Genomic DNA, 25,389 nt, shown 5'->3' with positions numbered 1-25,389 from the left:
CTGCATAGGTCTGTGTGGCCCCTCCCTGATTCTAGCGTCCATCTATACCACACTCCAATGATTCTCCTGCATAGGTCTGTGCGGTCCCTCCCTGATTCTAGCGTCTATCTATACCACTCTCCAATGATTCTCCTGCATAGGTCTGTGTGGCCCCTCCCTGATTCTAGCGTCCATCTATACCACTCTCCAATGATTCTCCTGCATAGGTCTGTGCGGCCCCTCCCTGATTCTAGCGACCATCTATACCACTCTCCAATGATTCTCCTGCATAGGTCTGTGTGGCCCCTCCCTAACTCTAGTGTCCATCTATACCACTCTCCAATGATTCTCCTGCATAGGCCTGTGCGGCCCCTCCCTGATTCTAGCCTCCATCTATACCACTCTCCAATGATTCTCCTGCATAGGTCTGTGTGGCCTCTCCCTGATTCTAGCGTCCATCTATACCACTCTCCAATGATTCTCCTGCATAGGTCAGTGTGGCCCCTCCCTGATTCTAGCGTCCATCCATACCACTCTCCAGTGATTCTCCTGCATAGGTCTGTGCGGCCCCTCCCTGATTCTAGCGTCCATCTATACCACACTCCAATGATTCTCCTGCACAGGTCTGTGCGGCCCCTCCCTGATTCTAGCGTCCATCTCTACCACACTCCAATGATTCTCCTGCATAGGTCTGTGTGGCCCCTCCCTGATTCTAGCGTCCTCACCTCTAAGGAGAGGCTCTTGTCTATTCCCTATGGAGAGGGAGGGGTCTCCTGTATAGTTCTGTGCGGCCCCTCCCTAATTCTAGCGTCCATCTATACCACTCCCCAATGATTCTCCCGCATAGGTCTGTGTGCCCCCTCCCTGATTCTAGCGTCCATCTATACCACTCTCCAATGATTCTCCCGCATAGATCTGTGTGGCCCCTCCCTGATTCTAGTGTCCATCTATACCACGCTCCAATGATTCTCCTGCATAGGTCTGTGTGGCCCCTCCCTGATTCTAGCATCCATCTATACCACGCTCCAATGATTCTCCTGCATAGGTCTGTGCGGCCCCTCCCTGATTCTAGCGTCCATCCATACCACTCCCCAATGATTCTCCTGCATAGGTCGGTGTGGCCCCTCCCTGATTCTAGCGTCCATCTATACCACACTCCAATGATTCTCCTGCATAGGTCTGTGTGGCCCCTCCCTGATTCTAGCATCCATCTATACCACTCCCCAATGATTCTCCTGCATAGGTCTGTGTGGCCTCTCCCTGATTCTAGCGTCCATCTATACCACACTCCAATGATTCTCCTGCATAGGTCTGTGTGGCCCCTCCCTGACTCTAGCGTCCATCTATACCACTCTCCAATGATTCTCCTGCATAGGCCTGTGTGGCCCCTCCCTGATTCTAGCGTCCATCTATACCACTATCTAATGATTCTCCTGCATAGGTCTGTGTGGCCCCTCCCTGACTCTAGTCCATCTATACCACTCTCCAATGATTCTCCTGCATAGGCCTGTGTGGCCCCTCCCTGATTCTAGCGTCCATCTATACCACTCTCCAATGATTCTCCTGCATAGGTCTGTGTGGCCCCTCCCTGATTCTAGCGTCCATCTATACCACACTCCAATGATTCTCCTGCATAGGTCTGTGCGGCCCCTCCCTGACTCTAGCGTCCATCTATACCACTCTCCAATGATTCTCCTGCATAGGCCTGTGTGGCCCCTCCCTGATTCTAGCATCCATCTATACCACACTCCAATGATTCTCCTGCATAGGTCTGTGTGGCCCCTCCCTGATTCTAGCGTCCATCTATACCACTCTCCAATGATTCTCCTGCATAGGTCTGTGCGGCCTCTCCCTGATTCTAGCATCCATCTATACCACACTCCAATGATTCTCCTGCATAGGTCTGTGTGGCCCCTCCCTGATTCTAGCGTCCATCTATACCACACTCCAATGATTCTCCTGCATAGGTCTGTGTGGCCCCTCCCTGATTCTAGCATCCATCTATACCACTCTCCAATGATTCTCCTGCATAGGCCTGTGTGGCCCCTCCCTGATTCTAGCGTCCATCTATACCACTTTCTAATGATTCTCCTGCATAGGTCTGTGTGGCCCCTCCCTGATTCTAGCGTCCATCTATACCACTCTCCAATGATTCTCCTGCATAGGCCTGTGTGGCCCCTCCCTGATTCTAGCATCCATCTATACCACACTCCAATGATTCTCCTGCATAGGTCTGTGTGGCCCCTCCCTGATTCTAGCGTCCATCTATACCACTCTCCAATGATTCTCCTGCATAGGTCTGTGTGGCCCCTCCCTGACTCTAGCGTCCATCTATTCCACTCTCCAATGATTCTCCCGCATAGGTCTGTGCAGCCCCTCCCTGATTCTAGCGTCCATCCATACCACTCTCCAATGATTCTCCTGCATAGGTCTGTGTGGCCCCTCCCTGATTCTAGCGTCCATCTATTCCACTCTCCAATGATTCTCCCGCATAGGTCTGTGCAGCCCCTCCCTGATTCTAGCGTCCATCCATACCACTCTCCAATGATTCTCCTGCATAGGTCTGTGTGGCCCCCTCCCTGATTCTAGCGTCCATCTATACCACTCTCCAATGATTCTCCCGCATAGGTCTGTGCAGCCCCTCCCTGATTCTAGCGTCCATCCATACCACTCTCCAATGATTCTCCTGCATAGCTCTGTGTGGCCTCTCCCTGATTCTAGCGTCCATCTATACCACTCTCCAATGATTCTCCCGCATAGGTCTGTGCAGCCCCTCCCTGATTCTAGCGTCCATCTATACCACTCTCCAATGATTCTCCCGCATAGGTCTGTGCAGCCCCTCCCTGATTCTAGCGTCCATCTATACCACTCTCCAATGATTCTCCCGCATAGGTCTGTGCGGCCCCTCCCTGATTCTAGCGTCCATCCATACCACTCTCCAATGATTCTCCTGCATAGCTCTGTGTGGCCCCTCCCTGATTCTAGCGTCCATCTATACCACTTTCTAATGATTCTCCTGCATAGGCCTGTGTGGCCCCTCCCTGATTCTAGCATCCATCTATACCACACTCCAATGATTCTCCTGCATAGGTCTGTGTGGCCCCTCCCTGATTCTAGCGTCCATCTATACCACTCTCCAATGATTCTCCTGCATAGGTCTGTGTGGCCTCTCCCTGACTCTAGCGTCCATCTATACCACTCTCCAATGATTCTCCTGCATAGGTCTGTGTGACCCCTCCCTGAGTCTAGCGTCCATCTATACCACTCTCCAATGATTCTCCTGCATAGGTCTGTGTGGCCTCTCCCTGACTCTAGCGTCCATCTATACCACGCTCCAATGATTCTCCTGCATAGGTCTGTGTGGCCCCTCCCTGACTCTAGCGTCCATCTATTCCACTCTCCAATGATTCTCCCGCATAGGTCTGTGCAGCCCCTCCCTGATTCTAGCGTCCATCCATACCACTCTCCAATGATTCTCCTGCATAGGTCTGTGTGGCCCCTCCCTGATTCTAGCGTCCATCTATTCCACTCTCCAATGATTCTCCCGCATAGGTCTGTGCAGCCCCTCCCTGATTCTAGCGTCCATCCATACCACTCTCCAATGATTCTCCTGCATAGGTCTGTGTGGCCCCTCCCTGATTCTAGCGTCCATCTATACCACTCTCCAACGATTCTCCTGCATAGGTCTGTGTGGCCCCTCCCTGATTCTAGCGTCCATCTCTACCACTCTCCAATGATTCTCCTGCATAGGTCTGTGCGCCCCTCCCTGATTCTAGCGTCCATCTATACCACTCTCCAATGATTCTCCTGCATAGGTCTGTGCGGCCCCTTCCTGATTCTAGCGTCCATCTATACCACTCTCCAATGATTCTCCTGCATAGGTCTGTGCGGCCCCTTCCTGATTCTAGCGTCCATCTATACCACTCTCCAATGATTCTCCTGCATAGGTCTGTGCAGCCCCTCCCTGATTCTAGCGTCCATCCATACCACTCTCCAATGATTCTCCTGCATAGCTCTGTGTGGCCTCTCCCTGATTCTAGCGTCCATCTATACCACTCTCCAATGATTCTCCCGCATAGGTCTGTGCAGCCCCTCCCTGATTCTAGCGTCCATCTATACCACTCTCCAATGATTCTCCCGCATAGGTCTGTGCAGCCCCTCCCTGATTCTAGCGTCCATCTATACCACTCTCCAATGATTCTCCCGCATAGGTCTGTGCGGCCCCTCCCTGATTCTAGCGTCCATCCATACCACTCTCCAATGATTCTCCTGCATAGGTCTGTGTGGCCTCTCCCTGACTCTAGCGTCCATCTATACCACTCTCCAATGATTCTCCTGCATAGGTCTGTGTGACCCCTCCCTGAGTCTAGCGTCCATCTATACCACTCTCCAATGATTCTCCTGCATAGGTCTGTGTGGCCTCTCCCTGACTCTAGCGTCCATCTATACCACGCTCCAATGATTCTCCTGCATAGGTCTGTGTGGCCCCTCCCTGACTCTAGCGTCCATCTATTCCACTCTCCAATGATTCTCCCGCATAGGTCTGTGCAGCCCCTCCCTGATTCTAGCGTCCATCCATACCACTCTCCAATGATTCTCCTGCATAGGTCTGTGTGGCCCCTCCCTGATTCTAGCGTCCATCTATTCCACTCTCCAATGATTCTCCCGCATAGGTCTGTGCAGCCCCTCCCTGATTCTAGCGTCCATCCATACCACTCTCCAATGATTCTCCTGCATAGGTCTGTGTGGCCCCTCCCTGATTCTAGCGTCCATCTATACCACTCTCCAACGATTCTCCTGCATAGGTCTGTGTGGCCCCTCCCTGATTCTAGCGTCCATCTCTACCACTCTCCAATGATTCTCCTGCATAGGTCTGTGCGCCCCTCCCTGATTCTAGCGTCCATCTATACCACTCTCCAATGATTCTCCTGCATAGGTCTGTGCGGCCCCTTCCTGATTCTAGCGTCCATCTATACCACTCTCCAATGATTCTCCTGCATAGGTCTGTGTGGCCCCTCCCTGATTCTAGCGTCCATCTATACCACAGTCTCAATGATTCTCCTGCATAGGTCTGTGTGGCCCCTTCAAAACATGGGCAATTCTCTTTCTGCACAAGTAGAGCAAAGTTTGCAAATCTCTCTCTTCTTGCTTCATCCAAGTCGGCTCTGTGCAGGGCAGGGTAGCTTATACTGTGAACCCTGCACGGAGCCCGAGCTTCAAGGGAGCAGAGACAGTCAGGTCTCTGCTTCGGTAATGAGATATTGCCCAGAGTCTTAAATAAAATATGAAAATCACACACACATTTGTTAGCGTTACTTTTCATCTTCATGTAGAGGCTCCTCTTTATGAACAGACTCCGCTCTAGGGCCAGACTCCTCTCTAGGGTCAGACTCCTCTCTATGGTCAGACTCCTCTCTATGGTCAGACTCCTCTCTATGGTCAGACTCCTCTCTATGGTCAGACTCCTCTCTAGGGTCAGACTCCTCTCTAGGGTCAGACTCCTCTCTAGGGTCAGACTCCTCTCTATGGTCAGACTCCTCTCTAGGGTCAGACTCCTCTCTATGGTCAGACTCCTATCTATGGACAGACCCTGCTCTATGGACAGACCCCTCTCTACGGACAGACTCCTCTCTATGAACAGACCCCTCTCTACGGACAGACCCCTCTTTATGGACAGACCCCTCTCTATGGTCAGACTTCTCTCTACAAACAGACCCCTCTCTACAAACAGACCCCTCTCTACGGACAGACTCTTCTCTATGGTCAGACCCCTCTCTACGGACAGACCCCTCTCTATGAACAGACCACTCTCTATGGACAGACTCTTCATTATGGACAGACCCCTCTCTACGGACAGACCTCTCTCTATGGACAGACCCCTCTCTATGGACAGACTCCTCTCTATGGACAGACTCTTCTCTATGGACAGACTCTTCTCTGTGGACAGACTCCTCTCTATGGACAGACTCCTCTCTATGGACAGACCCCTCTCTACGGACAGACTACTCTCTATGGACAGACCCCTCTCTACGGACAGACTCCTCTCTATGTCCATAGAGAGGGGTCTGTCCATAGAGAGGAGTCTGTCCATAGAGAGGGGTCTGATTTTGGAAAAGGGGGGTGGTGATGGACAGAGTTTCTGAATGATGCAGAATACTCTTACCAAGTCAAGAGATCATGGTTTTAATCCATCACCGTTTTTTAGCTCACTGCACCATCCCAGCTCAGAACTTGGCTATATGCAAATTAGTCTATTCCTGTCCCAGTGCATGATGGGAACAGGGCAGACCAAACTACCAAGCCAATTCTTATACCGGGAAGGAAACAAGCTTCCGGGGACCGGTTTCTGGCATCACAGCCTTCTTCGGCCCGGCTTGCTTGAATCCTGATGGTGCAATGAGCAAGGGACTCACGTCTGAGTATACCTTCCCACACATAGTGTGGATAAAACCGATTTTGGAAAAGGGGGGTGGTGATGGACAGAGTTTCTGAATGATGCAGAATACTCTTACCAAGTCAAGAGATCATGGTTTTAATCCATCACCGCCAGAAACCGGTCCCCGGAAGCTTGTTTCCTTCCCAGTATAAGAATTGGCTTGGTAGTTTGGTTTGCCCTGTTCCCATCATGCACTGGGACAGGAACAGACTAATTTGCATATAGCCAGGTTCTGAGCTGGGATGGTGCATTGAGCTAAAAAACGGTGATGGATTAAAACCATGATCTCTTGACTTGGTAAGAGTATTCTGCATCATTCAGAAACTCTGTCCATCACCAACCCCCTTTTCCAAAATCAGACCCCTCTCTACGGACAGACTCCTCTCTATGGACAGACCCCTCTCTACGGACAGACCCCTCTCTACGGACAGACTCCTCTCTATGGACAGACCCCTCTCTACGGACAGACCCCTCTCTACGGACAGACCCCTCTCTACGGACAGACCCCTCTCTACGGACAGACTCCTCTCTGTGGACAGACTCCTCTCTATGGACAGACCCCTCTCTACGGACAGACTCCTCTCTATGGACAGACCCCTCTCTACGGACAGACCCCTCTCTACGGACAGACTCCTCTCTATGGACAGACCCCTCTCTACGGACAGACCCCTCTCTATGGACAGACCCCTCTCTACGGACAGACCCCTCTCTACGGACAGACTCCTCTCTATGGACAGACTCCCCCCCGAGGACAGACTCCTCTCTATGGACAGACCCCTCTCTATGGACAGACTCCTCTCTCTGAACAGACTCCTCTCTATGGACAGACTCTTCTCTATGGTCAGACCCCTCTCTACGGACAGACTCTTCTCTATGGACAGACCCCTCTCTACGGGCAGACTCCACTCTACGGGCAGACTCAACTCTATGGTCAGACTCCTCTCTATGGACAGACTCCTCTCTATGGTCAGACTCCTCTCTACGGACAGACTCCTCTCTATGGACAGACCCCTCTATACGGACAGACTTCTCTCTCTGGACAGACTCCACTCTATGGTCAGACCCCTCTCTATGGTCAGACCCCTCTCTACGGACAGACCCCTCTCTACGGACAGACTCCTCTCTACGGACAGACCCCTCTCTACGGACAGACTCCTCTCTATGGACAGACCCCTCTCTATGGACAGACCCCTCTCTACGGACAGACCCTTCTCTACGGACAGACCCCTCTCTACGGACAGACCCCTCTCTACGGACAGACCCCTCTCTACGGACAGACCCCTCTCTACGGACAGACCCCTCTCTACGGACAGACTCCTCTCTGTGGACAGACTCCTCTCTATGGACAGACCCCTCTCTACGGACAGACTCCTCTCTATGGACAGACCCCTCTCTACGGACAGACCCCTCTCTACGGACAGACTCCTCTATGGACAGACCCCTCTCTACGGACAGACCCCTCTCTACGGACAGACCCCTCTCTACGGACAGACTCCTCTCTACGGACAGACTCCTCTCTATGGACAGACCCCTCTCTATGGACAGACTCCTCTCTCTGGACAGACTCCTCTCTATGGACAGACTCCTCTCTATGGACAGACTCTTCTCTATGGTCAGACTCCTCTCTATGAACAGATTCTTCTCTATGGTCAGACTCCTCTCTATGGACAGACTCCTCTCTATGGACAGACTCCTCTCTATGGACAGACTCCTCTCTATGGACAGACTCCTCTCTATGAACAGATTCTTCTCTATGGTCAGACTCCTCTCTATGGACAGACTCCTCTCTGAGGACAGACCCCTCTCTATGGACAGACCCCTCTCTATGGACAGACATCTCTCTACGGACAGACTCCTCTCTATGGACAGACCCCTCCCCGTGGACAGATTCCTCTCTGTGGACAGACTCCTCTCGGTGGACAGACTCCTCTCTACGGACAGACCCCTCTCTACGGACAGACTCCTCTCTATGGACAGACCCCTCTCTATGGACAGACCCCTCTCTACGGACAGACTCCTCTCTATGGACAGACCCCTCTCTACGGACAGACCCCTCTCTACGGACAGACCCCTCTCTACGGACAGACCCCTCTCTACGGACAGACTCCTCTCTGTGGACAGACTCCTCTCTATGGACAGACCCCTCTCTACGGACAGACTCCTCTCTATGGACAGACCCCTCTCTACGGACAGACCCCTCTCTACGGACAGACTCCTCTATGGACAGACCCCTCTCTACGGACAGACCCCTCTCTACGGACAGACCCCTCTCTACGGACAGACCCCTCTCTACGGACAGACTCCTCTCTACGGACAGACTCCTCTCTATGGACAGACTCCTCTCTATGGACAGACCCCTCTCTATGGACAGACTCCTCTCTCTGGACAGACTCCTCTCTATGGACAGACTCTTCTCTATGGTCAGACTCCTCTCTATGAACAGATTCTTCTCTATGGTCAGACTCCTCTCTATGGACAGACTCCTCTCTATGGACAGACTCCTCTCTATGGACAGACTCCTCTCTATGAACAGATTCTTCTCTATGGTCAGACTCCTCTCTATGGACAGACTCCTCTCTGAGGACAGACCCCTCTCTATGGACAGACCCCTCTCTATGGACAGACATCTCTCTACGGACAGACTCCTCTCTGTGGACAGACCCCTCCCTGTGGACAGATTCCTTTCGGTGGACAGACTCCTCTCTATGGACAGACTCCTCTCTATGGACAGACTCCTCCCTGTGGACAGACTCCTCCCTATGGACAGACTCCTCTCTATGAACAGACTCCTCTCTATGGACAGACTCATCTCTATGGACAGACTCCTCTCTATGGACAGACTCCTCCCTGTGGACAGACTCCTCTCTATGGATAGACTCCTCTCTATGGACAGACTCCTCTCTATGGACAGACTCCTCTCTATGGACAGACTCATCTCTATGGACAGACTCCTCTCTATGGACAGAGTCCACAGTTTTGACCACAAGCACTCACAATCTCTGTAATTTAATATATTTAAGTGTAATTTAAAAACATTTATTTTGAGGGACGAGAAGAACAATGGAATAATATTTATCAGTATGTTATGAATTCCTTTATTGTTGATTTTCCACTGGGTCTGAAGTGAACTGTAAACTCATGAGAACCCCTCTTCCCAGGACAGACACAGGAATCTCACCTTGGTGTTCAGTTCTAGAGGCCTCAGTCACTGAAGCCTCTCAGTCTGAGTAGAGTTTGAGTTTCCCCCGTGACAGCGCCTCCTGAAGAGCTTCTCCCAGGTCTGCAGGGGTGTCATGTGAGAGCTTCTCACCCCCCAGGCTGTGGAGGAAAAGCAGGTGCATCGGTCAGACCCGGGATAACTCACCCATGGGGGTTTCATACAAACTCTAAGTCCTGCCCTCCCCGAGGGCCACCTCTGGGCACACACCCTGCAGAGGAGCCCCTGTGTCCCTGTGTCATGTCCAGATCCCCCCCTCCCCCAGGACGCGCCGCTCAATCAAACCCGTGCCTGGTGCAGCGCTGACTGATGCGCTTCAAGGCGCTCTTAGATGTGATGATGAAAGAAAAGGAGGGTCAGTGCAGTAAAGGCGTCGCTTAGGATCACACCCCTCAAAAAAGAGAGAGTTACCCCAGATAAGCCAAAAGGGACCAGGCGGTTATAGCTCAGAAAAAGCAAGATTCCCTTTGGTGCCACTGACCTCGAGTCGTATACACTGAACCAGGTCACACAACCCAACGCCTCGATGTCTAACAAGTCTATTTGAAGAAAATCATTTTTATTGCATACAATACGAAAAGATAACTTTTTCTTTTAATTTTAAAAATTGTTAAAAACCATTATTACAATACACCTGATTATCACAATGCATATTATTCCAAATATGAAACAATATACTTATCTAGTTATCACATTAATTTTGCAAACATAGAAAAGATTGTGTCCCAGAACAATATCCTACGGAACAATGTGTCAATGAATTGTGTCAAATAACAAAGTTAATTCAGAACAATGTGTCGACGCAGCGTTTCGGTGAATCTATGTCATTTTCCTGCCACCTTCTTTAGACTCATTCATAATTCACAGCTCTTTATATAATTCCTAAAAATCAGACAATACCTCTAAAAGCAAAAGATAGAATACAATGATTTTTTTAAAGAATTTTTTGTGAACATAGACTCTCTTGGTTCAGCGCTCACTCTCACGTCAGGATACAATGATTAATATTCAGTGGCGCCAAGTTTTATATTCAATTAGAAACCTAAGTCACTATATTTCTGCTTTTAATTAGAAAGTAAAAAGTTTGTGGAGACCAGGTGGAAAGTCACTTAGAGAACCTTGGTCTATATATTTACTTTTAGTTCAATCTAAAGAAAGCAAAACATATGGAATCTCAGCAAAATGCATTTAAACAGAGAAATTCCAGGTGTGCAGACATATTTTTGAATCGGGTTGCACCTTTACAAAGATATGTTTTCTTCAATGAATCTCCGATGTAGTATCCTAAAGATAATGAACCCATTGTTAGCCTCACCTTACGAATGGAACATTGACATTATCGCTCAGGATCACACAATCTGCTCACGCAGGAAAGCTGGGAGTGAACGTTATATGTTTATATTCTGTCTCACAAACCTACACACTGACTGTCGGGGGCCCGCCGCACAAGCTGGCAAATTAATGGCTCAACCGCTGCGCTTGCAGCCTACATGCCACCCAGTCACAAACAGACACACACACAGGTACACACACACAGGTACACACACTCACACACAGGTACACACACACACACACAGGTACACACACACAGGTACACACACACAGGTACACAGACAAACACAGACAAACACACACACACACACACACTGCCTCACAGACACAGAAACACACACAGGTACACACACACACAGACACACACATACACTCACGCAGACACACACACACACCCATACACAGAGCGACACAGACACACTCACACACACAGACACACACACAAATACACACACAGATGCACACACAAATACACAGGCACACAGGCACACACACACACTAGGGGGTATCTCACACTTTCAGCGACGAGCAGCTGTCATTGGGCTGTCAAGAGGATGAGACCGGACTTTAAGGAATCATTAAGGGTCTTCCCCCGCCTCACACCCCCTTCAAGTTACGCCCCTGACCATATACTACTTATGGGCAGCTCTGCGCCGTTGTTGGCATTTTACTCCAAATACCTGAAAAACAAGATTTAAAATGTGCCCTTCTGCGCCATTAAAGAGGGTTGTTCCACACTCACTTCTCGGACTTGGATACCCCCCTTCACAACCCTCACTTATTGCACACATTTCATTTTAATGTAATGGAATGGATGCGCCTTTTCCACATCATTGTATAATCTATGTGTGAGCCCCACCTACGATGTATATTTTTATATCAATGACGTGATAAGAACTGCTCCGCTCTGTACCTCAGGGTCTGTAGTTTGCAGTTTGGATGTTTTAGGCCTTCGCACAACTTCTTCACTCCAGCGTCTCTCAGCTCTTCATTGTAGCCAAGGTCGAGCTCTGTGAGAGATGTGTTTGTTTCCAGGACAGAGGCGAGGTCTTCACAGCATGAACCGGTGAGGGAGCAGCGCTCCAACCTGCCGGACAGAAGAGATATGGAGAGGAGTAAAGCAGAGCACAGACAGGGGCGTCACAGCTTCAGTTTTATCTTCATTTCCTTCCCGCCCTTGACTTACTCCCTTCTAGGGATACACCCAGGGGCAGTTTCTTCATTAGGGCGGCAGGGCTCAATAGAAATAACAGCCATCACGTTACCACAAAGTAGTAAGGAATGTATATTTATTGCCACATAAATCTTCATATATAGATAGAAACTAGAGTGAAGCTCCATAAGAAAAACGCCATTTGTGTATTGCGAAATCTCCTCCTCCTGTGATGCGCCGTGCACGGCGTCACGCGAGCATAAAGGACATTCAGTACCCTTGTTATACTACTGGCCAGGGCCCACGACACAGTCAGTACCCTTGTTATACTCCTGCGCAGGCCCACAACACAGTCAGTACCCTTGTTATACTACTGGCCAGGGCCCACGACACAGTCAGTACCCTTGTTATACTCCTGGGCAGGCCCACAACACAGTCAGTACCCTTGTTATACTACTGGCCAGGGCCCACAACACAGTCAGTACCCTTGTTATACTACTGGCCAGGGCCCACCACACAGTCAGTACCCTTGTTATACTACTGGCCAGGACCCACAACACAGTCAGTACCCGTGTGGGACGAGGTGTTTATTCACAAAATAAAATAGTATATTGAGAAATACTCCAACATCACATTTTGGATACTTTTCAGGTGTTCATATTTTGGAGTGCCGACATAAGATAAGGGATAGACAGCACAAGTGTGAATTTGCCAGGATGGGTGAGTAATCCCTCTTTAGGTATGTAATTAGATTACATAAGCACTCCTCGTTGTCAATGTTTAACTCGTAATGTTGGCTCCTGGGTAAGTATTCTTTTATCTCCACTGGGTCTGACCCTATAGTGGTGCTTTCCTAGCTCGGCTGCGCTGATAAACTTCTGACCCAAAGTAGCGGATTTGAGGTCAAGGGTCATCGCTCTTCACCGCAGGTGGGTTCTGTTTTCATACAATCACCCGACCTCGGGATTGTTATGAAAATACTATGAAAGATTGTTTTCTACGGAATGTAACATTTTTTCACTCAAGTTCCTGTCACGGATATTGTTTTTCATTCCTGTCTTGATGCTTGTACGTGTCACTGGAGACGCTGATATTTGGTAATAAACACAGGGGCCGATTCACAGAACTAACTTAAGACAAAATTCTAAACTTACTACTTTTGGTATTCACAGAACTTAGGATTTTGTCTTAAGTTTGTCTTAAGTCTGTCTTAAGACAAACTTAAGACAAAATTGTGAGAAGTTGGCCTGATAGATGATGTTTCCAATTCTGGAACCACCTGGTATCAGACCAAACAATCCCTTATGGTGTCTGGTTGTAAGTCAACCTTGTTAGACAAGCTATCCTAGGGGTAGCATGGACTAAGCAGCCTAAAGGCTTAACTTAAGAGGTCGTGTTAAGCGAGCTGTTTTACCACATACAATCCTGTAATATCAAATGAAAGGACACCACACAAGTATATATTATTGTGGGAGGGCAGGTCGGATATACAGACGCGGAGGCTGAATATATTGTCGAAGAGCACTTTTATTATCAGTCTTTAATGTTTTAGGTTTCACAACTGGGTCCGCAATTCCTCCCTCGGCAATTGTTTCTTCAAGGTTGACAGGATTGGCCGTGATACTCCGAGTGGTTTCTTCCTCGTCTGCCAGATGATAGATTTCCTCGGGCGATGAGGGCTCCGTGGTGTTGGTTTTACCCGGAGGTACCGAGAGGGAAAGAGAAAAAGGGGCCGTCAGATGATCTGTTCAAAAGTAGCCCTTGTCCTTACACCCGGAGGTAGTGCACGACAAATGGGATGGTGCTAGGTTGTGCCCAAAGGTTCGAGATGTGAAGGTTCGGGAAGAGGTAGGAGAAGGGAGACGCCAGGGTGAGATAAGAATTAGGGAATAGCCATAGACCAAGTACTCTCCCAAGATAAACGATAAAATCACCAGTGTGCCGCTTTCACGTGCTATTTCCCAGAGTGTCTACCAGTGTGCCACTTTTACGTGCTCTTTCCAAGAGTGACTACCAGTGTGCCACTTTTACGTATTCCTCCTTTGATAAACAACCAGAGTGCACCACCAGAGTGCAACGCGTTCCCCTTAATCCATTCCCCCCTCCACCCACGACATACACAACACCGCCCACCACCCGCAACACAGGCCAGTTGCGGGCGGTGCCAGTTTACTCACCGGCCCCGCCGTAACTCTCCTGAGTCACGGCACGCTCTCCAGCCTCCTCCGGGGGACACCACCACTCCTCAGTCCAGCGGTCTTCGGCCTCCCCCCGCCTCTTCCTCACGCTCAGCAACGCTGTCTTGACTCTCGGCGTTCAGCTCCGGCTCCCGGCTCCGAGATTCGGCGTCTTCCTCGTGGTTCGTCCCAGGTCCCGCCTCCTCGACGTACGGTGACCCCTCTTCCGGGGTTGCGTCCGTTTTTACTCGTTCCCGCTCTGTAGCTCCTCCTCTCGACCTTGTCCCTCGCTGCGGAAAGAGAGGAGAGACATGGACCGCCGTTCGTGATTCCTGTGTGATGGTGTTTTTAGTATCTCGTCCTGTTGGTGCAGGTAAGTCTGGGTCCCGTAGTCCGACCCTGCATGGAGTCCCGCCTGGTCCCTTCTCACAATTATAAAAATATATGTATTTATTACTAAAAACAATCCCCAGTATTCTTTATGAATAAAGGGGCACAAGCGTTAAATCAAAAGCACAGTTTAAACATACAAAGTTGCACAATTACGGATGAGGGCGAGGGGCCACTCAGACCATATACTAAACAAGTGGTATAAGAGATACCAATCGAACAGTGGTTAGGCCTAGGGCCTAGGGAATCGCTGGGAGCAGTCGGGACAAGCAATGCTGAAGTCGGGAGAGGCCCACGGGATTCGGGAGCAGTGCAGAAAGCGCACACATGCACCAATGTTACTTCCGCTGAACCTAGAGGAGCAAAACTTAAGACACAGACCCTAGAGATGTGTACCAGTGTGGGAACACCGGCGGAGCAAAGTTACCTCACCCACAGGAAGTGGGTGCACAGGGTCGAAGTTGAGTCGGGTTTCGTCACGCAGGCTCTTGGTGCTTGAAGCTGAAAGGGCTGCAGGCGGGGTGAAAGAGAAGTGTCCGGTGGAGTCCAAGGGTGGACTCGAGTCGAAAAGTACCTGAAAGCAGAGGGGACAGAGTCTGGGTCACTCAGCAGTGACCAGGGTGGAACCAGGACAGAACCAGGCAATGTCGGGCGCAATCAGGTGGTCGTCGAGGAGCTTCTCTCCACTGTCACGTGGGCTCTGGGGTATCTGCGACGTCCAGGAGCGGGTCACGATCTGTCCCACAAGGGCTCTCACCGTTGGCGCAGTCGGCTTCAAGTTTGGAGCAAACAACACTTGGCAAGAGCAATCCACGTGGAACCGGGAGATTGCTTCTCACTCAAACCAGGAGGGTCAGAGTGGGGGCTCCTTTTCAGGGGAGCTGGTGCAGATCTGGAGCAACCAGATTCACAGGTCGAATTTCAAAGTTTCGTCGGTACAGGGGCCACTAGCCGGCTGGCAAGTGACCGGGCCAACGCGTTAAGCCAAATGGAGCAGAAGGGCCCCACGCAGCACTCGTCGAGTGTGGAGGGCTGAACTTCGGTGCAAGAGTGGCTCAGGGTTGGGGCTTCTCAAACCCTGGTGTACAGCTTCGAGGGTCACTCGTGGGCTGCACGGTCAGCGTCTCGTGGTCAATTCAAGATGGCGTGCCCCACGCTTCCGGTCGCCTCCACGGGTCTCAGCTCTGCAGGGACTGTGGATCGGGCTGTTGGAAGGCAGGCAAGCTTAGTCTCGTCGATCTCTGTCGCTCGAGTTCCGGCGGGAACTGCGACAAAGCAGACGTCGATGGCTGGATGGTGCCTGTTTGCACAGGGTGGTCACTCCTTGACCACAAGGGAGATTCTTCGGGCTTCTACGTCGAGTAGGATGTCGAAGGGTCCAGAATTTCGTTTCTTATGTTTCTTCAGGATAATCTAAAGTGCATTGGCACTGCTCCCAGTCGTATACTAATTTTGGGGGCTGGATTACCTGCTAGGTCCCCTCCTATGGGTGGGACCCAGGAAGTGGGTGAATACACCCCCTTCCTTTGATCCAGGCCGCCCTGGCACGAGGGCTGGAGTGCCCCAGAACCGGTTTGGCCGGATTATGCAAGGGGCAGCCTTGTGCGCCCCCAGCAGTGTCTGGTTTCTTTCAAACCTCCCTGCTACAATCCACTATCTCCTGTCTGGAGGGTGGTAACACCCCCCTGCGACAGGAAACCCTTTGTCCAGGCCCCATTTGGCTGAGTTTCGGTCAGCTTCAGGGGGTCAGACTCTTGTCTGTGGCAGAGGCATCCATTTTGTGGATCTAAGGTCCTTTTAGAAATTAACCGCATTTAAGTAAAGTAACATGTCTTACCCCTCTAGAGGGGTGGAATGCTATCCCCGTCGCCAGAACTGGCGAGGGGATAGTATTCCAAATCGTATGACACCTTACACGACATGTTTTGATAAATCTAAACCAGAGTTGCTATATAACCGCGAGGATTATAAGGCACTTAAGAGTATATGGTATGGCATTATCCTGAAACAGCTTAGGGAGTTGTTCCCGACAGCTGCAGACAGGCTCAGCTCATGCTAGAGCTCCATCTCACATTAAACCACGCACTCTGCCTCCAGGATTGATGAGGCCTTCCATAGGAGTGGCTCACAGGTTAATATGTGTCCAGATATAGGTTTAGATATAGGTATACTATATCTAAGTAACGGGTGATTACACCACCTTACCCCAGCTGAGTGATCAGCCAGTTGTGTCAATTTAAGAACCAGCCAGGGGTGGCAAAAGATATGCTGCAGCCCCTGGTAGGCCTTGGTGGCTCCTATGCCCTGGGCACCTATAGTGCATTATACAGGGGCTGACAAGGAGTCCATTTCCAATTGTGGTATGTACCTAGGGTACATGGAATCCATTTTACAGAGAGAGCAGATGGCCTGGGGCCCTGATTAGCAGGGAACCAGGTCAACTAAGTCAAAAAACCAGCTAAACACAGGCAAAAAAAATCTGGGGTAACCATAGTCAGGTAGCCACCTTCCTACACAACCCCGCCCCAAACGAAAGGAGATAAGGCTATCCTTGGCCAGGTAAGCCTATATTGCCTGAGTGGCCATATAAGGAAGTACCTGCACTAGCATGGGTACCCCCTGTCTCATGGTCCACTAAGCAGTCCCTCACCCTTGGGTTATCAGAGGGTCTCCACCATAGGGAATCACTACCTTGGGTGTGTTTATGCAAAGTTAAAGGCTGGTTTGGATATGGAGTATTGAAGTGAGGCTCCACTAATTTAGGGCTCAGCTTCCTCCAATTATCTTCCACCATGGGTGCCTTTCTTTCTTTAACTGAGTTGCACTGTGCTCTCAGGGTCAACCTCTGGCTACCTAAAGCTGGAGGCTGGGTCCCTCTGTTTGGCTTGCTGGAGGGACAGTTCAGGTTTGGGCCCTTTGGGTCCCAGGTTTGGCTGTGCCCAACAGAATCTATCTGTGGGAGGTCCCTAACTGTTTTTAAGGGGGCTCCCTCAGGAGTTTTTAAAGTTTTCACCTCACTAGGGCTACTAGTTTTGGTGCCCCTAATCTGTTGATGGGGGTGCTTTATTTGACAGGGGGCCCTCTGGGTCTCACTGTCCTTCTCGTCCTCTGCAGCCCTGGGCTGACTAAGGCAAGGTAGAGAGGGGCAGGTTACCTGCTCCAGACTGGGTCCCACCTGAGAAGGGTCCACTGACATCAGAGGCTCTGTTAGGCTAGGCCCAACCACCTCTGGGGCAGTTCCTTCATCAGGGGTAAGATCAGTTCCCTGAGGAGGCTGATCCTGTTCTAAAGTCTGGTGAGGGGGAGATTTCTCGTCCTCCTCTGTGCTCTCAGTTTGGGTGGAGTTATCCATCATTTCAGGCTTCACCACACACATATCAGTTTGAGTTTGGGCTGTGGCCATCACAGCCCCACCAACCTTTTCAGGAGGAGACTCAGTTTGGGTTTCTGCTGTTATCATAACAGCTTTGCTATTCTGTTCAGGAAGAGCTTTTGCTAAAGATGGGGCAGAGAGTTGCTCAGCCCTACCAACCTTTTCAGGAAGGACATCTTGAATTGGGGCTGTAGCCATTACAGCCCCACTAAACTTTCCATTGGAATTTACCATCCTAGAATGGGTTTCCTGTTCAACCTCAGCCCAGGCTGAGATTTCCAAATCATTACCAAGTAGACAGTCCACAGGCAAGTTTGATGACACTGCCACTCTCTTTGGGCCAATGACACCTCCCCAGCTGAGACTTACTACTGCCATGGGATGATTTGTTTTGATGCCATCAATGTTTGTTACCTGGTATGTGGCACCAGGTAAAAGTTGCTTAGAGGGGACTATACCATCAGCCACCATGGTGATGCTAGCCCCTGTGTCTCTAAAAGCTTCAACTTTCAAACCATTGATGATGGGCTCTTGTCTATACTTGCTCAAGGTATTTGGGCAATCAGAGAAGTTGGCAAACCCCATGCCAGTCTCATAAGCAAGATCATTGGGTGATGGGGACCTGGATAGGCCAGGGTCCACCTGAGCTCCAAAAGTAAACCCACCCAGATTCCTGGGTGTGCTCCCACTTCCTGGGGGATTACTGCTGACAGTAACAGGAGGTTTTGGAGCTGGCTTTGGAGGTATATTTTCTTTATTGCCATTCTTGGGACAACAGTTGTCTGTTTTGTAATGCCCAACCTGTTTACAGACATGACAATAAGGCTTTTTCTCTGTTGAAGAAGTGTCTTGGGACCCACCCCCATTCTTGGAGTGTTGGGGCCCTGGGGAAGTCTTTTCTTTATTTTTATCCCCACCCTTATCTTGAGGCTTGGTAGACTCCTTCTTCTGGTTACTGTCCTGATTCTTAGGCCTAATCCTGGTTCTGACCCACTTGTCTGCCTTCTTTCCCAATTCTTGGGGAGAGGTCAGATCAGAGTCCACCAGGTGCTGGTGTAAGAGCTGGTTCTGACAATTACTTAGGATCTGCTCCCTCATAATCAAATTATACAATCCTGTAAAGTCATGTACTTTGCTGCCATGTAGCCAACCCTCCAGAGCCTTAGTTGCACAATCAACAAAATCAGTCCAGTCCTGAGTCTGTGTCTTCTGGGTGTCTCTGAACTTCAACCTGTACTCTTCAGTGGTTAAGCCAACCCCATCTATTAGGCCACTCTTCGGGACTTTGTAATTGTTTGCATCCTCATGTCTAACAGTGAGGAGCTTATCTCTCCCTTTCTCTGAAAAGGAGTACCATAAGATTGCTGCCCACTGTTTCTCAGGAACCTGCTGTACCATGCAGGCTCTCTCAAGAGCAGTTATCCCCTTTTGGATGTCATCCCCTTCCTTGTAGGGGGGCACAATCTTTGTCAGGTTTCTACTATCATAGGACCTGGGTTTCTCTTTAGGAATATTGCTGCCACCAGTGGCATCTAAGCCACTCAATTTCTGCTCTCTTGCCAAGGCAAGTCTAGCTTGAGCCAAGGCTACCTCCTCCCTCTCTATCTGGAGTTTGACAGCCCTCATTCTGGCCCTATGCTCTATCTTCTGAGAAGCAGTCATGCCTCTCTGAGATTCTTTTGAGGCACTAGAAATATGAGAGTCCCCTGAGGGAGATCTCACTCTTATGTTGCCTGGGAGAATGACATGGTAGGATCTGGGGAGGTGCTGGGCCTCTCCATTTCCCAGTAGGTCTAAGTTGGCCTGGTTAAGCCTGGCAACTTGGACCTGGCTACCCCTCTGATCCTGATCTTCTGGGTCCTCTACATCTGAGTCCTCCTCCTCCTCTTCTTCCTCCTCTTCTCCTTCCTCTGGAGGGGTATCAGTTAAAGGGGGGTTCACTCCATCTCCTGATTCTAAGGGAGCTTCATTTCCCTTCTCTAAGTCATCCTGCTCTAGAATGGCTATCAGGATAGGACAGGTGGGACTTCTGCCCCTTTTTAACCCTCTTGATATGCACAAGGCAATCAAGTCCTTTCGGGTTAACTTGTCATAGCTGGAAGTTGCCTTGGTAAGGTCAACTGTCACAGGAGCAGACCCTGAGGCTTTTCCTGTGTCAGACATGACTGCTAGTGAGGTGTAAGTGGTGCACTTACCTACACTAAGTGTTTTCCTACTGTACCTTGCTAGTGAGTTGTAGTCAGGGTGTGCTAATCCCTTTAATCTACAACTACTAAGTTCAGTAGAACTTAATATGCTAAGCTTTTGATTTATATGTACCTAGAGGTACTTGATGTGATCTTTCAATTTGATAAAAAGATTGCAATGGTAAAACAACAGCAAGCTCAAATCCGCACCGCTGCTCACCAATGTGAGAAGTTGGCCTGATAGGTGATGTTTCCAATTCTGGAACCACCGATTATCAGACCAAACAATCCCTTATGGTGTCTGGTTGTAAGTCAACCTTATTAGACAAGCTATCCTAGGGGTAGCATGGACTAAGCAGCCTAAAGGCTTAACTTAAGAGGTCGTGTTAAGCGAGCTGTATTACCACATACAATCCTGTAATATCAAATGAAAGGACACCACACAAGTATATATTATAAAAATATATGTATTTATTACTAAAAACAATCCCCAGTATTCTTTATGAATAAAGGGGCACAAGCGTTAAATCAAAAGCACAGTTTAAACATACAAAGTTGCACAATTATGGATGAGGGCGGGGGGCCACTCAAACCATATACTAAACAAGTGGTATAAGAGATACCAATCGAACAGTGGTTAGGCCTAGGGCCTAGGGAATCGCTGGGAGCAGTCGGGACAAGCAATGCTGAAGTCGGGAGAGGCCCACGGGATTCGGGAGCAGTGCGGAAAGCGCACGCATGCACCAATGTTAAACAATGGTGCGTAAAAGTTGTAAAGTTAAAGTTTAAGGACACTTCCGCTGAACCTAGAGGAACAAAACTTAAAACACAGACCCTAGAGATGTGTACCAGTGTGGGAACACCGGCGGAGCAAAGTTACCTCACCCACAGGAAGTGGGTGCACAGGGTCGAAGTTGAGTCGGGTTTCGTCACGCAGGCTCTTGGTGCTTAAAGCTGAAAGGGCTGCAGGCGGGGTGAAAGAGAAGTGTCCGGTGGAGTCCAAGGGTGGACTCGAGTCGAAAAGTACCTGAAAGCAGAGGGGACAGAGTCTGGGTCACTCAGCAGTGACCAGGGTGGAACCAGGACGGAACCAGGCAATGTCGGGCGCAATCAGGTGGTCGTCGAGGAGCTTCTCTCCGCTGTCACGTGGGCTCTGGGGCATCTGCGACGTCCAGGAGCGGGTCACGATCTGTCCCACAAGGGCTCTCACCGTCGGAGCAGTCGGCTTCAAGTTTGGAGCAAACAACACTTGGCAAGAGCAATTCACGCGGAACCGGGAGATTGCTTCTCACTCGAACCAGGGGGGTCAGAGTGGGGGCTCCTTTTCAGGGGAGCTGGTGCAGATCTGGAGCAACCAGATTCACAGGTCGAATTTCAAAGTTTCGTCGGTACAGGGGCCACTAGCCGGCTGGCAAGTGACCGGGCCAACGCATTGAGCCAAATGGAGCAGAAGGGCCCCACGCAGCACTCGTCGAGTGTGGAGGGCTGAACTTCGGTGCAAGAGTGGCTCAGGGTTGGGGCTTCTCAAACCCCGGTGTACAGCTTCGAGGGTCACTCGTGGGCTGCACGGTCAGCGTCTCGTGGTCAATTCAAGATGGCGTGCCCCACGCTTCCGGTCGCCTCCACGGGTCTCAGCTCTGCAGGGACTGTGGATCGGGCTGTTGGAAGGCAGGCAAGCTTGGTCTCGTCGATCTCTGTCGCTCGAGTTCCGGCGGGAACTGCGACAAAGCAGATGTTGATGGCTGGATGGTGCCTGTTTGCACAGGGTGGTCACTCCTTGACCACAAGGGAGATTCTTCGGGCTTCTACATCGAGTAGGATGTCGAAGGGTCCAGAATTTCGTTTCTTATGTTTCTTCAGGATAATCTAAAGTGCATTGGCACTGCTCCCAGTCTTATACTAATTTTGGGGGCTGGAGTACCTGCTAGGTCCCCTCCTATGGGTGGGACCCAGGAAGTGGGTGGATACACCCCCTTCCTTTGATCCAGGCTGCCCTGGCACGAGGGCTGGAGTGCCCCAGAACCGGTTTGGCCGGATTATGCAAGGGGCAGCCTTGTGCGCCCCCAGCAGTGTCTGGTTTCTTTCAAACCTCCCTGCTACAATCCACTATCTCCTGTCTGGAGGGTGGTAACACCCCCCTGCGACAGGAAACCCTTTGTCCAGGCCCCATTTGGCTGAGTTTCGGTCAGCTTCAGGGGGTCAGACTCTTGTCTGTGGCAGAGGCATCCATTTTGTGGATCTAAGGTCCTTTTAGAAATTAACCGCATTTAAGTAAAGTAACATGTCTTAACCCTCTAGAGGGGTGGAATGCTATCCCCGTCGCCAGAACTGGCGAGGGGATAGTATTCCAAATCGTATGACACCTTACACAACATGTTTTGATAAAGCCAAACCAGAGTTGCTACATAACCGCGAGGATTATAAGGCACTTAAGAGTATATGGTATGGCATTATCCTGAAACAGCTTAGGGAGTTGTTCAATCAATCAATCATTGACACTTATAAAGCGCGCTACATACCCGTAGGGTCTCAAGGCGCTGGGGGGGGGGGGGTGCCGCTACTGCTCGAACAGCCAGGTCTTCAGCTTCTTCCTGAAGGAGAGGTGGTCTTGGGTCAGGCGCAGGTCGGGAGGGAGGGAGTTCCAGGTCTTGGCGGCCAGGTAGGAGAAGGACCTTCCTCCTGTAAGGTCCTGTGTTCCCGACAGCTGCAGACAGGCTCAGCTCATGCTAGAGCTCCATCTCACATTAAACCACGCACTCTGCCTCCAGGATTGATGAGGCCTTCCATAGGAGTGGCTCACAGGTTAATATGTGTCCAGATATAGGTTTAGATATAGGTATACTACATCTAAGTAACGGGTGATTACACCACCTTACCCCAGCTGAGTGATCAGCCAGTTGTGTCAATTTAAGAACCAGCCAGGGGTGGCAAAAGATATGCTGCAGCCCCTGGTAGGCCTTGGTGGCTCCTATGCCCTGGGCACCTATAGTGCATTATACAGGGGCTGACAAGGAGTCCATTTTCAATTTAGATATGCACCTAGGGTACATGGAATCCATTTTACAGAGAGAGCAGATGGCCTGGGGCCCTGATTAGCAGGGAACCAGGTCAACTAAGTCAAAAAAACAGCTAAACACAGGGCAAAAAATCTGGGGTAACCATAGTCAGGTAGCCACCTTCCTACAAAAATCCTAACTTCTGTGAATACCAAAAGTGGTAAGTTTAGGATTTTGTCTTAAGTTAGTTCTGTGAATCGGGCCCTCTGTCTTTGTCTTTTTAATGCGCATGCCTGCCCGTGGTACACGCATGCGTCTGTGGGGCCGTCATAGAAGTTTGTTTGTCCACAGTTGAGACAGACACGTCTCCACTGGGGTCAAACTGTGGTCGGCCCGCTTTTAAGTTCAGCGTTCAGCCGTAATTTTGGCGGTGAGAACTCAACGTCACAACTGAGAATGCTCATTGCCAACATTTAAATCGGGCCCAAGTCTTTGAGTCTGACTCAGATAATTCAGTTTCTAGGTTTGTGATTCATTCAGCGAAGGGCGAACTTATCTCCAGAGACAAAAGGTTCAGATTATAAAGAAAGATCTGATCAGTTTTGAGAATCAACAAATTCTCCCTTCAAATGTTACCCATGATAGTGGGCTTGTTGCCTCCATCTATTGAGGTCCTTGTCCCTGCCCCTCTTCACTCCCATCTGTTCAGCGCTTCAAGGCGCTACATTTGAGACAGACCCTCTCGTTCTCAGCTTTAATTTCCCTGTCGAAGATGCGAGCAAGGTTTGTTCAACCGAGTGGAGGCTTCTAATGGAAGACCTATGATTGGCCCGGCTCCTGATATCACGGTACACTTAAATACAAGCGAGTGAGGCCGGGAGGCTCGAGGGGGAAAGGCCGTAATGGGAGGAAGGTGTTCTTGAGAAGTGCCTCAACACATGTGACCCCATCAGAGCTTCCAGCAGGTTCCTTCGACACAAAAATATTATCCCTCCTCCTTGTGTAGTGACTCTCAGAATGTAAGTGCGACCCTTGCTCGTGGTCGCTTGTGACACTTCCAGGAAGTGGGGGTGCAAACTGTTCCCACCTGCTGTTGAGATCCGAGTGCAACATTCATGACAGAAACCGTGTGAGGTAGCTCAGTGGGTTAATGCACCTGTCCGAGTTCTTTGGGTAACCTGCAGCCATTCATTTCAACGCTGTGTGCTTTCAGGGGCCCTGCAGCCGTGGGAGGGGCTGTAAAGGCAGAGGAGCAGGAACACAGAACTATTCCCAGCGCTTCCCCGACGGCTGGGTGCTCTTGCGCACATCTGTCCCTCCTACGGGCTCTGTGATGCGCTCCTACAGAAAAGAAGTATCAGCTCCTCAGCAGCAGTGGGGGGCAGACAGCAGAGGTTGTAGTGTTCAGGGGGGCCACCTGCAGACGTAGGGCAGCTGTGCGACAGGGTGCTGAGAGAGACTGCGGATGAAGTGGGGGCGGGAGGACAGTGGTAGCGCTGTGCTATGGATGCAGGGGGGCAGTGGCTCACATGGGGGGGCATTGCTGGCTGTCCGGTGAATGGTAGCATGAACTAGTTCTGCCTCTGTAGGACGTCTTGCTCTCCAAGGAAGAGGTGTGGCGCAGCGGCCAGCGTGCCTGACTTTGGACTACGGGGTTCACGGTTCGATGCCTGGTGCCGGTGGCAGGTCAGCCCAGCACCGTGTGACTCTGGGCAATAGCTCGCTTAACCTTCCAAACGGTCCCCAGCGCCGGGACACCTCTCTGGAGGTTGCTGTGCACTTTACAAATACTGGTGTTTCATTTCCCAGGAGCTGTGAAATGGCGCAGGATGTGACCGCGGACAGATATCGCGCTCGATTGGTGAAAGTTTGCACAGTATCCCACCCCCCCCCATGCACAGGTGTCTCCTAAGAGATAAAAATATATCTGTTAGTGACGTATGCCGTGTCCTTCAAATACAAGCAACACACTCGAGTTCCATCGCTGACCAAATATCGCCTCTGGAAATATAGTGATACAAACATATAGAATTGAATATTGAAATATAAAATATTGTGACATAAATATCGATTTCAAAAATATCCTATACTTATATTGGTGAGCACAAAAATATCAGGAGGAAATATTGTTGGCATTTATATCACTGTAT

General features: G+C 50.3%; 1 protein-coding gene and 1 pseudogene across 1 annotated transcript in view; both read right to left on the bottom strand.

Moving 5' to 3' along the window:
- Positions 1-25,389, bottom strand: part of LOC147693195 (NACHT, LRR and PYD domains-containing protein 12-like) — a 1,166,314-nt gene that overhangs the window by 154,931 nt on the left and 985,994 nt on the right. Inside the window, exons 13-14 of the mRNA XM_086933618.1 lie at positions 11,878-12,051; positions 9,594-9,733 (exon numbers count right to left, since the gene is read on the bottom strand). Of these exons, the coding sequence (XP_086789744.1) occupies positions 9,634-9,733; positions 11,878-12,051 (274 nt within the window). The 3' untranslated portion in view covers positions 9,594-9,633. The remainder of the gene's footprint in view (positions 1-9,593; positions 9,734-11,877; positions 12,052-25,389) is intronic.
- On the bottom strand, positions 17,942-20,220 carry LOC147693200 (uncharacterized; annotated as a pseudogene).

This window comes from Lissotriton vulgaris, chromosome 8 (genome assembly GCF_964263255.1).
Source record: "Lissotriton vulgaris chromosome 8, aLisVul1.2, whole genome shotgun sequence".
NCBI lineage: Eukaryota > Metazoa > Chordata > Amphibia > Caudata > Salamandridae > Lissotriton > Lissotriton vulgaris.
This window is presented reverse-complemented; position numbering and strand designations above follow the sequence as displayed.